We start from the raw sequence: 14,099 nt of genomic DNA, 5'->3' as shown, positions 1-14,099 counted from the left end.
GAAGAAACTGAGTTACAGAGAAGTTGAATAAATTACACAGTGAGTAAGCGGCAGAGCTCAGGCTTGAATCCTTGCTTTCAGCCTGTGGTAGAGACATTTAATGCTCCTCAAATATCCATGTGCTTCCCCTCATTTCCCAGACTCCCTGGTAGATTGGGGCCTTGGGAATAGTTCTGACCACTGGGCTGGAAGTGTGATTGATGTGGACAACTTCCAGTTTGAAGTGTAAAAGAGTGATTATGAGTTTTCCACATGTTCTCCCTTCCCCTGCCTCATCTTCAGGTTGAGATGAAGACGGTTAAGATGAAAACAGCATAAAGTACTTGTAAGCAAGCTGCCTCGGGGAGCGGCTGAACCAGTAGTGGATTTTGCATGAGAGAGAGGCGTATCTTCTTTTTCTTTTTTTGGAGATTTTTGTGATTTTTTTATTCAATTTGTAAAGAGAGCTACTTTCATGTGTTCAACCACTGAAGTTTGTTGCTTACTATGGTCTATAGCCTTATCTATCCTGGCTAATATGATACTTCTTGAAGTAAATATATTATTATATTTTATTTGCATCTAGAAATCATAAATTGTGACTTGGACTTTGATACTCAACATTAATAATCAGACAATTCTCCTCCAACACACATCCTCCTCAAAAACTGTGGTTACTTTACACAATTTGAACAATTCTGTTCTCCACTTTCTCACCCATCAACTAAGATAAACTTTCCATGTATGTAATTTGTCTACCTAAATCCTATCTACCTAACTGGTTGTCTGTGTGTGTGTGTGTGTGTGTGTGTGTGTGTAGTATATGTGTGAATGGATAGGTGGGGGAAAGAAAAAAGATTATTCAAAATAGTCTTTACTGCTTTCCAAATGTAAATCATACCCTTAAAGATGGAGATAGAGAAGGTTTAGGAAAGATTTTTTTCCTGAGAGACCAGAGCAAAATAGATATTCAGAGTTTTGTTTGGAAATTTATTTTCTGGTCTTGACACTGAAGTATTTATTGACCAATGTATTGTGATTCTTCTTTCTGTTATGCTGTCTCAGAATTGAGCTTGGATGACAAAGTGGGTAGAAAAATCTCTTTCCAAGAATATTCCAAATATTTTTTTTGAATGTATAAACACAGACCCAAATAGGACGAGAAATAAATGTGGTTTTAAGGCAATGATGCTGTCCTCTCAGTTCTCTTTCCCAACAATCTAAATCAGATAAAATTGTTCTGGGTCCCCGTCTCCCAGAGACACTGTCTAGTTGGGAACGGGAACAGCAACTTGTGGTCATACAGTTGGGCGAGAACTTGAGCTCTGCAGCACACTGCAGAGGTTGTATATCTACTAGGCCTCTGAGACATTGAGCCTAGGGACAGGGCACAAGGGACGTGCCTATGGGAGTGTGTGTGTGTGTGTGTGTGTGTGTGTGTGTGTGTGTGTGTGAACTACTATTGGTCAGTTCTTACGAGTTGTTTAAAATGTCATTATTTGATTATATCCTTCCCTCTGTTTCATGTCCTGAATCGATCCTCTAATTTTCTTATCCTCTCTCCACCATCCTTTTCTTTCTGAGTCTCCAATCTCATTTGAGGTTGGAAAAGGGTACTTACCTTGCTCTGTGGAATGGGCCTGAGGTATTATTAACTGCAAGCTACAGATTTTCACCCATCTCCCTCTATTCAGCCCGTGTGCCCCCCCCACCCGCCAAATCCTGGACCTTCACACTGGCATTCTACCTGGCTCACTTCTTTCAGTAGCCCCTCTGCAGGCTCTCAGGTTGTCGCTTTCTCCATTCTGTAAAAGTCAGTTTCCACTCCTCCACTGTCATTTTCTATTTGCCAACAATGTGTTGTTATCTCATATTTGTAATTATCTCTTTATCCTTGTGAGTTTATAACTTTCCTATTTGTTTTAAGTTCATTTACCCTTGTTTCAGTGGGACTCAGGGAGAGAAAATGGGTAGACACATATCCACTCTGTACATTAAATCAGAAGTTCCCTGTAACATGTTTTTAAAAATAACAGCCCTGCAAGGTATGGATTAGTAGGTTTATTTTACAGATAAAGATACTGAGTCTTAGAGAAATGCAGTAAGTTGCCTAAGAGCTCATAGCTAAATACCAGACCTATGAATCTGTCCTAATAACAGAGTCCAAAGTTTATGACCTTCACCAGCACACACTCCTACCTGCAGTAGTCACCTGGGCAGAGGTCAGGTGACCACTGTCTGGGGTGGTCCTAAGAAGACACGTGACTCAGGTCATGCAAGGTCCAGACAACCCTAAGGTTTCTTCCAACTCTGGTTGTATTAAGTTGGTGCAAAGATAATTGCGGATTTTACATTTTTTGATCTTTTAAACTGTAATTACTTTTGCACCAACTTAATAATATTTGCCTTTGTTATGTTTGGTAATCAAAGCAAATGGGTCACAGGGATATTCTTAAGCAAAGACAGCTGATTTAATATCATTCAAAAACAACTCGAATGTGGGCTGATCTTAGTGACTTGTTTTTAAAGAATAAAGCATACAAAGGGAGAGATTGCAACTTTTCAGTGGAGAACCCAGACAAACAGTGCCTTCCCCAAGTGATCACGGTTAACACCACCAGTGATAAATCACTTGGATATCAGGTTCTCCCAATGTGCTGTGATGATAAGGCCACTTACCCTGTGGTATTCTTATCCCAAACTCACAGACCAGCCTAATCGTGAGTGAAAAACATCAGATAAACTCAAATTGAGGAACATTTTGCAAATCATCGGACCAGCTTCTCAAACCTGTCAAGGTTGTGAAAAACAAGGAAAGCCGGCAAAACTATCGCAGGCTATTAAGGAAACATGATGCTAGTACGATATCCTGGGTTGGAACCACAAACAGAGAAAGGACATTAATGAAATAATCAGTGAAAGCTCACTAAGTCTCAAGTTTAGTTAATAGTAATATCACAATGTGGATTTCTTTGTTTTGACAAATGCATCACGATTATGTAAGGTGGTAACATCTGGAGAAGCTGAAATGGAAAACTCTCTGTACTATCTGCAACTTTTCTGTAAATCTAGAATTATTTAAAAAAAATTTATTACAAAAATAGTTTTATGTTTGAGAAGTTTTTTCTGAGAATTATATTGCAATGCTGGGGAAAATTAGAGAGAGCTTTGGGAATGGAAAGGGAGAAATATTTCAGGGGAGGGGAAATAAGCAAAGTCAGAAGCTTGGAAGAGCCACGTACGTCCCAATGTCTGAAAGCAGGAGCACATGGCAGCATGAAGGCATGAGGCTGCAAATGAGACTGCCCAGGTCAGATCCTGCAGGGCCTAGGAGACCATATTAAGGGGTCTACATTCCATCTTCTTGGCACCAAGAAGCCATCAAGGGACGAATTGAAGAGGGACGATTCCCACAGTGCTAGTTAGTTGTTGCACTGCAGATTGTCCTGACTCTGAGAACTGAGCTCTTTTTATAAATCCATACCCCGAAGGATGGAAAGTTGCAAACCAAACGGAATTACCGAGGAAAGTAGAAGACAGCTGAAGGCTCTTAGAGCTTTCTGGCAAGCAGGGAGTTTCTTATACCCACCTCCTTGCCTGCTGACAGACCTATAGAGCAATCTTTTTTGTTTTAATACCACTAGACACAACTAGAAAATAAAAATGTTATTTTCCTTTTATTTCTAACCATTCTTAGCAACCACAGTTGTAAAATTATTGTTTCTCTATACCTAGATAGCCATATTAACAGCTTGGCTGCTCTATAAAACAAACTGTTCTTCAGTGGCTCCGCTTGAAGGCAAGTCATTATAAAAGGGGGAGAAATTTAATTAAATGAATAGTATTTTCAAACCTAATGTGTTAAGTGGCGATTTGGCATCATGCTTTTGCAATATTTATTCCCGCCTCCATTCTATTTGCAGAATTTTATGTTATATGGCATTGAGGAGTGTAATGAATGTGAAAAGCTACCTGAATCCCCTTTAGGAATAAAAGAGTCCTTAGCTCCTGGGAGTACCACCGACAGACAGCCCTCTTCTTTGAGCTCACTTTTGGGGTTGCCACAACTTAAGGGAGCCTCTTCCTCTCCTAAGACCATGCTCCCTGTGGCCATTCCTTCCCCTTCCTTTCCTTAAATGTTGATCCCAAGAGCACTCACTAATAAATCTTTGAAAAGGAGAGGTGATCTCAGTCCTCTTTGGTCCACACAAACAAGAAACAGGAAATTGTGTCATGCTGAAGAATAAGGCCTGAAGGTATTTTGCAGGTGTTTTACTATCTGGAGGGACACAGAGGAGGAGATAAAATCGAGGGCCTAGCTATAGATACGTGTGTGACTCAAGTTCTTGTTTGCTAGCAGTGAAAATTTAAAACTACGTCCTCTGCTGCTTACTCTTTCTTCTCCTCTGCCTCTGTCTCTCCATCCTCCCATCTCCATTCTTTCCTCCCTCCTCTCACCCCATCTGCTGTTCATGCACAAGCCTAGTGTGATCTGAGAAGCACAGTGTTTTGGTCCGTTTGGGATGTTATAACCAAATACTACATACCAGGCAGCTTAGGAACAACAGAAATGTGTTTCTCTCAGTTCTGGAGGCTGAAAGTCCAAGATCAAGCTCGTTTGAGTTGAGGGCCCTCTTCTGAGTCCCAGACCTCTCCTTGTTTCCACACCCGGTGGAAGGGGCAAGGAGCTCTCTTGGGCATTTTTTTAATAAGGGCTAAGGTTATTGATCTCATTCATGAAAGCTCCGCCCTCGTGACCTAATCCCCTCCTAAAGACCTATCTCCTAACGCCATCATGATGGGCATTAGGATTTCAACTTGAATTTGGGGGGACACAAACATTCAGACCATAGTGCATGGCAAGGCTCCTGTTGTCTAACCACATTCTCCAACTGGCTGGCACACCTTTCCTTTATGCACAGAACATCACCACTGGAGCCATTGCTCTGTATAATTCAACAGTCAGAGCATGAAGCTCCTACTCAGATACAAGCATGTTATTATACAAGGCTGTGAGAGCCTTTGCATATTTTGCTAATTTGTCTTTGTCTATTTACAAGTTTTCCCCCCCACCCCGGGTTACTCAGGAAAATATCACTATGGAGTGGAGCAAACTTGGCTGAAAGTCTCAAGTTTCTGTGGGTAGACAGTTAAGTTTCGGTGGAATTGGAGGACACTTAAGATGTCAGCCAGAGGTCTAGGTTGTCTGGGGGTAGACAGTTAAGTTTCTGTGGAATTGGAAGACACTTAAGATGTCAGCCAGAGGTCTAGGTTGTCTGGGGGTAACTTCCCTTCCAGGGGTATGTGGTGGTGTTGAAAGAAATACCATCCAAAGTGAAGGGGACTAACCAAACTGTGGGTACCTCAGAAGAACACTCTGCTCAGTTTTATCCACAGGCTGGGTTACCCAAAATCTTTCAGTGGTCAGATCAAATGGACACTCTTCATACATTACCTGACCCAAACTTTGAGTGACATTTTATATTGTGGACTAGTGCTTCTGTTTAAAAGGCTCCCTCCCTTGGCCTTTGGCACCCCCTTCTACTAGCTTGCTTCTTCTCAGGCTCCACTGCCTTCTTCTCTGGATTCCATCCTGTCTTTTTCTCTTTTTTTTTTTAATATGTTTCCTGCTGAAAAGTGATGAGTTCCTGAACAACTATGGAGATGGAGAGAGAAAATGTGGAGATTACTTAGAGGGGGGTTTCAACTCACTCAAGTCAAACATGGGGGGAGGATGCAGACCGTGAGCTCTCTCACCCCTCAGTCAGAATGAACTCCTCAGGATCCTGCAGCTCTCTTGGAGTACCACTGCCCTTATCCCATGGTCACGTGCTTGTGCTTTATTTGTCTGTCTTTCCTACTGGACTGTGAGGTCTTTGAGTGTTGGAGGTCCCTGCTACATATAGCAGGCATCCTGTTACTGAGTAAATAAAGGAATACAATTCTTACAATATTGTGCAAATAAAAATGTAGCAAAAGTAGCCATATATTTAAAATGAGCTTCCCCAAGATGCTCAAATGCTGGTCATGTTATCCAAGTTTCAAATTCCTCTAACTGCAAGAGAAAGTGAGATCACCCTCATCTTTAACGTCTTTGAAATTTTTCTTTACTTACGAGTATAGTCATCAGTGCACTGGTTAGCCCGCAATTGTTCTGCTTATATGAGTTTTGACTCGTAAGCAAAGCCTGAAGGTTAAGGTCATTCATTATCGCTCACAGATTTTGGTATCAATTATATCATGAGCATAGTGTAGCTGCTTTATAAATAAGCTGATACATGGATGGATTATTCCTGAATTGCACTAGCAGCTCCAGCCACGTGGATGAGCACCTTGTGTTTCCTGAACTGCCCCCACCCTTTCTTCTGTCCACATCCAACCAGCCAGCCAGCCCACACAAACCTCCTTTCTCTTTCTACAATCACCAAAACCCACAGAACCCCAAACTCCCAAAGCACATTTGTACTTATTCAACGCTGTATGTCTCAATGATACTCAAACGATCATGTGTTAGTTACAAACGCCATATGACTTCAGCTAAACTATAAGTCCCTGGAGGGCAGGAAATGTGTATTTTAATCTTTATATCGCTCCCTCTCCAATTCCTTTCACGGTGATAATACATGGAAGACTTTCAAGAAATATAAAACTAACTGGTTTAAATGCCATTATAAATATTCCATTAGAAAACACTTCAAACTTTAATGGGAACCATTCTTCTTCTAGAGTTAGACTAATGAACTCAGGGATCTAAAATAAACCCTGAATGTAGGCTCTCTAAGCTCCTGAGTAAGAAAATGGTTCCAGTTCCTGGGCCCAAGGTGGGGCGGGGTGGAGCTGCCTATCACCTCACCCATATAGTTTTAGTGTTTGCTTAAATTACTCTGTTTGGTCACAATAAAAAACATTTTTTTTTACAGGCTTATGATATTTTCATCAATTATGCAGGTATTAGGGTGGTGGAAAAGCGGTTTGAAGCGGTTTGGTGGAAAATTGTGATTTAAGAGGTAAAAAACAATTGAAAAAACTGCAATTACTTTTGCACCAACCTAATTGATGCCACCAATCACTTTTTCATGGAAGGACAATCGTAGACCCCATATTCAGGTTGTTTCATTTTTTTATGTATGAATTCCTACAGTGTAGCTTGTTTGTTGGAAATACTATATCCCTAAACAGTAAGTAGAACCCTTGAAGAAGAAATGAATTTAAATCATCCTTCCCTGCCCCCCTCATTAAGGATGAGGCTAGCTAGCCCCTTGATAAAGGGAATCCCTAAATCCCTAAAAAATCCCTAAAAGGGAATCCCAGAATCCCTAAAAAACGAGAAAAAGCAATTCCATTCTGCCAAGCTCCATATAACTTGACAAATCTTTCCCTATAATCTGGCCTCTCTCCCTCTCACTGCACAGAACACAGCAGTGTAGAGAATGGTGACCCTGAGGCCCAAAGTGTCACTGGCACTGCAGGGTAACAGGTTTTTTCAGTCAGGTCTAATCACAAACCGGGAGCACTTGCAGGCTGGCAGCCTCTTGCAGATGAGCGTTTTCTAGTTAGTTTTGTCACATTTCACTTCCACCCCCAAACCAGGAAGTGCTGTTGTAAGACCAGCCAAAGACAAAAGCAATCCAGCCTCATAAAGCAAACCCGCCAGGCTCCAGAAAAGCTATAGGGGTTTCAATTTGGTACTGTTCTTCGGTTTGGATTGGGACCGACGGCTTTCTCCCCATAAAACATTACTAAACTTTCAAAACTGCCTCCTCCCCCCCCCGCAAACACACAAACAAACCCAAAGTAAAATGACATGAAACATACACGAGCGCGCGCACACCCATAAACATACACACAGACCAATCTGTTTCTGTGATCCGCTTTCTTATCCAGACGGCCCAGTCTTGGGCTAGATTTGAGTTGGTAAATTCTTGTAGCTAAAGCACGGCGGACTGCAGAAACGTTGTCAGCTTCTTGAGATTCTTAGGGAGAAGGGTGGAAACGTAGACGGGCCACGCCTGGGTCCCGCTCTCCCGCTGCACAACCGCAAGATAAGTCTGGGCAAGTCGGAGGAGGAACCCGGCGACCTCCAACCCCTTCTCTCTCCGACCCACAGAGAACCGAAGAGCCCTGGGGTGGGCCGGGGAGGGTCACTGGGGGAGGACCCTGGGCCGAGGGTGTTAAATTTCAGGCCGGGAACCGCTACAGCCAGCAGCGGGCAGGAAGGGGAGGGCCCAGCGGGGCGAGGGGCAGCCCCCGAACGGGCGCGGGGCTGGGTCGGAAAAGCTGCCTCACGGGCGCGCCCGTTGCCCCCTCCGCTCCCTTCCTCTCTTCCTTGCAGCGCTCCCCGCCCGGGCCTCCCTTCCAGTCTCCGCTGCGCCCTCCCGGAGGCAGCGCTTGTCGCGGCCTCGCCATGTCCCAGCCGGCCCAGAAGCCCGCCGCCTCCCCGCGGCCCCGGCGCGCCGCAGCGGCCCGCCACCCCCAGGAGGTGAGTGGCATTCCTGCCCGAGCCGCAGTGCCGCGCACTGGGGGGACCCCGGCCCCCGAGATGTGGGCCGCCTCCTCTGGGCGTAGCCTGTCCGGCCTGCTGCCCGATTCCCCCACCAAGGCCCGGGAAAGGCTCGGGGCTCAGTGCCCCCCCTGGACAGGTGGCTGGAGGTGGCCGGGGATTCCGGGACCTGGACGCAGTGAGCTGGGCGTGGCGCGAGCCAGATAGGGGGTGGCCAGTGTCGGGAAAAGTTGGTGGGTGAGACCTGAGTCACATATGGGGATGAAAGAGGACTAAAGTTCACTCGGGATCCCCTCCTGCCCGCAAAGTGGGTGGGTGGTTTAACAGGACTGCGGGATCCTGTCTTCCGTGTATAGTCAGGGCAACATACAGGGCGTGGCTGCCTGGAGAAACAACACAGCTTCCCTAACCAGCCCGGAGCCAAATCGGGGGGTGGGGCCAGCCCGTCGGGGCGGGGCCTGCGTCGGGCTCCTCCCAGGTGCCCGCCCACCTGACAGCTGCAGAACTTGCAGAGCCTGGTGCCAGCCAAGTCCAGGGCAGGCGGAGTGCGAGCACCGAGCCTACCGCACTGCATCCCGCCAAGTCCTGCGCCACGCGCCTGGGAGCAAACTGGTTATCGCCATGGCATTCGCAAGCTGGTGGTACAAGACGGTAAATAGAAGCGATCGTGCCTGGGCAGGACCGGGAAGGGAATGTGTTCGCTTGGCCTTTTCGGGCGTGCGAACGAGGTATTGTCCCGGGTTTGCCGGGGAAGGGATGGGGACTGGGTGCGACTTGCAGGTAGGTTCCCTGAGAGGCCGAGACTCACCCTGCAGTGGTATGTGCGAGCGCGCCTGGGCGTGCGCGTGTGTGTGAGCAGATGCACCGGGCTCAGCTCTCGCTCACTAGTTAAATGGAACGGGAGTTGTTGCTGGAGGAGTTCCGCTCCAGGATGCGATCCCTGGATGAACTGGGACTCAGCTTAGAAGAGCTCAGAGCTAGTGTTTGTTTTTAACCCACGAGTAAAACTTAAAACTTCTAGAGGAATGTTGTTAGATGTGCATTCTACATTACAAAGGAGGAAAGGAAGCATGGATGGGACGAGGTGAGGGGGGGCGCAGAGTAAACCTAAAACTCCAAGAAGCAGAAGCAACTGAGATCAAGATCCTTGGGGTGGGAGTGGGCGCTGCTCTGGATTTTCTTATTGTGGATGAGGGACAAAGATGTTCCATTTGTTTAGTGCATTGAATTCCAGGCCAACCAATTAGGTGTGATATCTAGTCAATCTGGCACTTGTAATGTTTGGGAATCATGATTTAACACTAGATTGCTTTCCAAAAAAATACACAAAAGTTTTGTTGAGAGAGTATCAATATTTATATTTCGTCGATTTATGGGGAGAATTTAAAAAAAACATCTGTCTCAGCATGTGGTACTGTAAAAAAGATGTAATCAGAGGCTCTTTAGAGAGAAAACTTGTGTTGCAATCAGGAAACTGTCAGTTATCTGCCAGTGACCATTTACTAAGCACCTACTATGTGCCAAGCAAAGTACTAGTCTCCATGGTACACAGTAGAGAACAAGAGAGAGTTCTTGTTCTCAAAGGGCAATGTGTCGACCTTTTTGAACCTGTTTCCACATCTATAAAATGGGGGTGATAATATGAGGTCTGACAATGAAGTTCGGGAACTCATCCTACAAAAAGTGCTACATACCTCATTGCTGAATATCACTACTGTCATCTTTGAAGTACTCCCCTCAGGAAGCTCCCCTTACTGACACCAGTGCCTAGTCCACCCTTCAAAGCAATTTTGGAACTTTTTCTGGAATGGCCATCAGAGCTGTCATTGTATTACCGTTAATGTCCTGAATGTCATCAAAATGTCTTCCTTTCAATATTGCCTTTATCTTCGGGTAAAGAAAGAAGTCATTGGGGGCCAGATTAGGTGAGTAGGGAGGGTGTTCCAATACAGTTATTTGTTTACTGGCTAAAAACTCCCTCACAGACAGTACTGTGGGAGCTGGTGCATTGTCGTGATTAAAGAGCCATGAATAGTTGGCGAAAATTTCAGGTCTTCTAAGTTTTTCATGCAGCCTTTTCAGCACTTCCAAGTAGGAAACTTGGTTAACTGTTTGTCCAGTTGGTACAAATTCATAATGAATAATCTGTCTGATACAAAAAAAAGGTTAGCAATATCTTTGCAAGAAGTTTGCAAACTTAATTGTCAGACCCCCTAGGCACAACATAAGGGACTAATTAAATTAATGAATCAAAGTACCATACACATGCCTTTAATGTTTGGGAATTCTGGTTTCCCTTGAAATATTTCTTCATGAATGTTTCCCATTATGTTTTCTGGACTTGTAAAATGTAGCATCTTATGTGCTAAAAGCTAAAGTTTGCTTTGAGTCATTATTGTTCTGAGGTACTTATCAAAATGCACCACGTGAATTATCTGCAAATATGGATGGCAGTCATTCAGAGTTGATATCAGACTTCTTCTAAATTCATGATTATCTAAAGGAAATTATGCTGGACTATTTGGATGAAAGTAGTTTAAAATCTACGCTTTTAACTCTGTTACATTTAGGCATAGTCTGACATTTTTGCTAAAACCTCTCTTAGAATCCAGTTTTGGAACTAAAGTATTATAGAAATATTTTGCTAGTGGGAACCTCCTAGAAGTAGCAACATACCCATGACCAAACTTTGACTTTTCCTAAAACAGTGCTGTGCAGTACAATTATAGAGAGCTACATATACAATTTCAAATTTTCTAGTAGGCACATGAACATAAGCAAAAAGAAACAGATAAAATTAATGTCAATAATATAATGTATTTAACCCACTACATCTTAAACTTTATTATTTCAATATGTAATCAATGTCCAAATCGTTCATTTTATATCTTCTTTTTCATATTAATTTTTCAAAATCCAGTTCACACTTGCCACATTTCAAGTGTTCAATAGACATGAATAACTAATGGCTACCGTATTGGACAGCACAGCTGTAGACATAGATTTCTAACCAGTTTTGTTTGATGTGAGGGGGTGATGACAGACCATTCTGAGAATGTAGTGAAGGACCATTTTTCCACAACAAAACATGTAAAAGCCGACCAATAAGTCCCGTAAAGGTTCATGGACCAATTTATAACATGCACACATACATGATATATGTGCAAGTATATGTATCTTTATATATATGTGTTATATATATATATATATATATATATATATATATATGTTATATACTGAGGGTGCCAAAAATGTATACACATTTGTATACAAATGTATAAACATACAAGGAAAACTTTTAAAATTTAATACTCAATATATACCGATAAAAGAGGAATACAAGTCACGTTTGACTTCTGCAATTACAAGAAGTGCTCAAACTGGTTACCATCAGTGTTCAGAAACTTCGAATTATGGCAAACTACTGCTTGAGCAACGTTGACCAAAGTGTCCACTTGTATACATTTTTTTGCACACCAGGTATATCATGCTTTTGGTAAATTCTATAACTAAAATATCTTTAGTGGTATCCTTTAAATACTGAAAAAGACAGTGAATGACCTAAATAAAATTTTAGGCAGAATGAAATAAAATAATTACAAGATATATCTGTGATATGTTTAAGGAAATGCTACATAAAGCTAGTCAGTGAAACATTACAGTGTATGTTTTCACATTGAATACCATCAATATCATTGATCTTCTGAAGAATTATGTGGGCATATTAAAAAAAAAGTTTTTTTTAAAGGTAGATTTGAAGAACATCTTATGAACATCATAATGATGAAGCATACTGGTGAGTAAATTTGATTTACACCAGTAATTGCATTCCTGAGTCATAAGTTGTCTCCATTAGGCCATGTTAATTAAAGGTGTTTCTTAGCCTAATTAGACCGATGGGCCCAGTGGCAGCATGATCAAGGAGCCCAGTCATTTGGGAGACCCATCATTGCAACCAGTCTGGAAAGAGTGTCACAAGTCTTCCATGGCAGGACAGACCACTTGGCTGCAGTGATGTTTAGGAGTAAGGTATGCAAATTATAGTGTTTGCAAAAAGGGCACAAGCTTTAGGGTGTTGGGAGAATGGAGGTCAGATGCTATCGTCTTTTGGTTGGCAGTTTCTGAATTGGTTTGCTTCCTATTGCAGATAAAACTTTCAAACTAAGAGTGACATCTGGTGATATTGCTCTTTAATCAGTTTTGATACTTCCCAGAAAGTTAATTATATTCTTCTACAAGTGCTTTTTAACCAATGATATAGCTTGCTGGGGGTGGACACAGTGGGTGGTCATTTGAGATTCCAAGGTGAATGGTTGGGTAATTAATTTGAATAGGTTGTCTCAGTGCAATACAGGACTTCTCTAAGCAGTCTATCTTTATTCTATTTTTTCTGTGAGTCTTGTTTTTTATTGTGGTCAAATATACATAACATAGAATTTACCCTTTTCAAGTGTAAAGTTCAGTGAAATTAAGTACATTCATATCCTTGTGAAACCATCACCACCATCTATCTTCAGAACTTTTTTTATCTTGAAAACTGAAACTCTATGCCCATTAAACAATACATCCCCATTTGATTTACATATATGCACTCAAATATATAATATTGTATTCGAGTATCTGTATTCCTTTATTCCTTACTATTGCCCTTTTTTTTTATTCTATTGTAAGAAAATTTAATGTGACACCTACCCTCTTAACAAATTTTTAAGTGTACAGTACATTATTGTTCACTTTAGGTACAGTGGTATACAGCAGATCTCTAGAGCTTATTCATCTTGCTTGACTGAAACTTTATGCTCTTCGATTAGTAACTCCCCATTTCCCTCTTCCCCCTCCCCTGGGAACCACCATTCTACTTTCCGTCCTTATGATTTTAACTACTTTAGGAACCTCATGTAAGTACTGTGTTTCCCCAAAAATAAGACCTAGCCGGACAATAAGCTCTAATGTGTCTTCTGGAGCAAAATTTAATATAAGACCCGGTATTATATCATATTATATTAATTATATTATATTATATTATATTATTATAAGACCCAATCTTATGTTAAAATAAGACTGGCTCTTATATTAAAAATTTTTGCTCCAAAAGATGCATTCGAGCTGATGGTCCAGCTAGGTCTTATTTTGGGGGAAACACAGTAGAATCATACAGTATTTGTCTTTTTGTGACAGGTTTATTTCACTTAGCATAATATCCTCAAAATTCATCCATGTTATAGCATATGTCAGAATTGCCTTCCTTTTTAAGGCTCAATAATAGTCCATTGCATGTGTGTATATCACATTTTGCTTATCCATTCATCTGTCAATGGACACTTGGGTTGCTTCAATTTTAGCTATTTTTTGAGGAGCCTCCTTACTATTTTCCAAAGTGGTTGTACCATTTTATATTCCCACCATCAATACACAAGGTTTCCAGTTTCTTCCAATGTTTGCCAACACTTGGCCCACTGCCTTTGATCTTTAAGTTTTCTGATGAGAACTCTCCAATCTTATTGAGTATCTGTTGTATGAGACAAGTCATTTTTTTTCTTACTGCTTTCAAGTTTCTCTCTGTCTTTCACCAGTTTGATGATAATATTCCTCCTTGTGGATTTTTTTGAGTTCAAGTAGG

At 42.2% G+C, this 14,099-nt stretch overlaps 1 protein-coding gene across 17 annotated transcripts in view; it reads left to right on the top strand.

The window, feature by feature from the left end:
• Positions 1 to 5,602: 5,602 nt before the first annotated feature.
• CAST (calpastatin) overlaps positions 5,603 to 14,099 on the top strand; it is a 112,439-nt gene continuing 103,942 nt past the window's right edge. For 8 of the 17 annotated variants that reach the window (XM_081053931.1, XM_081053930.1, XM_081053948.1 and 5 more), the window contains exon 1: positions 5,603 to 8,458. In XM_081053931.1, the coding sequence (XP_080910057.1) occupies positions 8,384 to 8,458 (75 nt within the window). In that variant the 5' untranslated portion in view covers positions 5,603 to 8,383. Of the gene's footprint in view, positions 9,131 to 14,099 lie in introns of all 17 variants that reach the window. The other 9 variants (XM_081053929.1, XM_081053951.1, XM_081053945.1 and 6 more) reach the window with 6 other exon arrangements.

Source organism: Rhinolophus hipposideros (assembly GCF_964194185.1).
Source record: "Rhinolophus hipposideros genome assembly, chromosome: 7".
NCBI classification, from domain to species: Eukaryota; Metazoa; Chordata; class Mammalia; order Chiroptera; family Rhinolophidae; genus Rhinolophus; species Rhinolophus hipposideros.
Note: the sequence above shows the minus strand (reverse complement) of the source record. Positions and strands in the feature narration are given on the sequence as shown.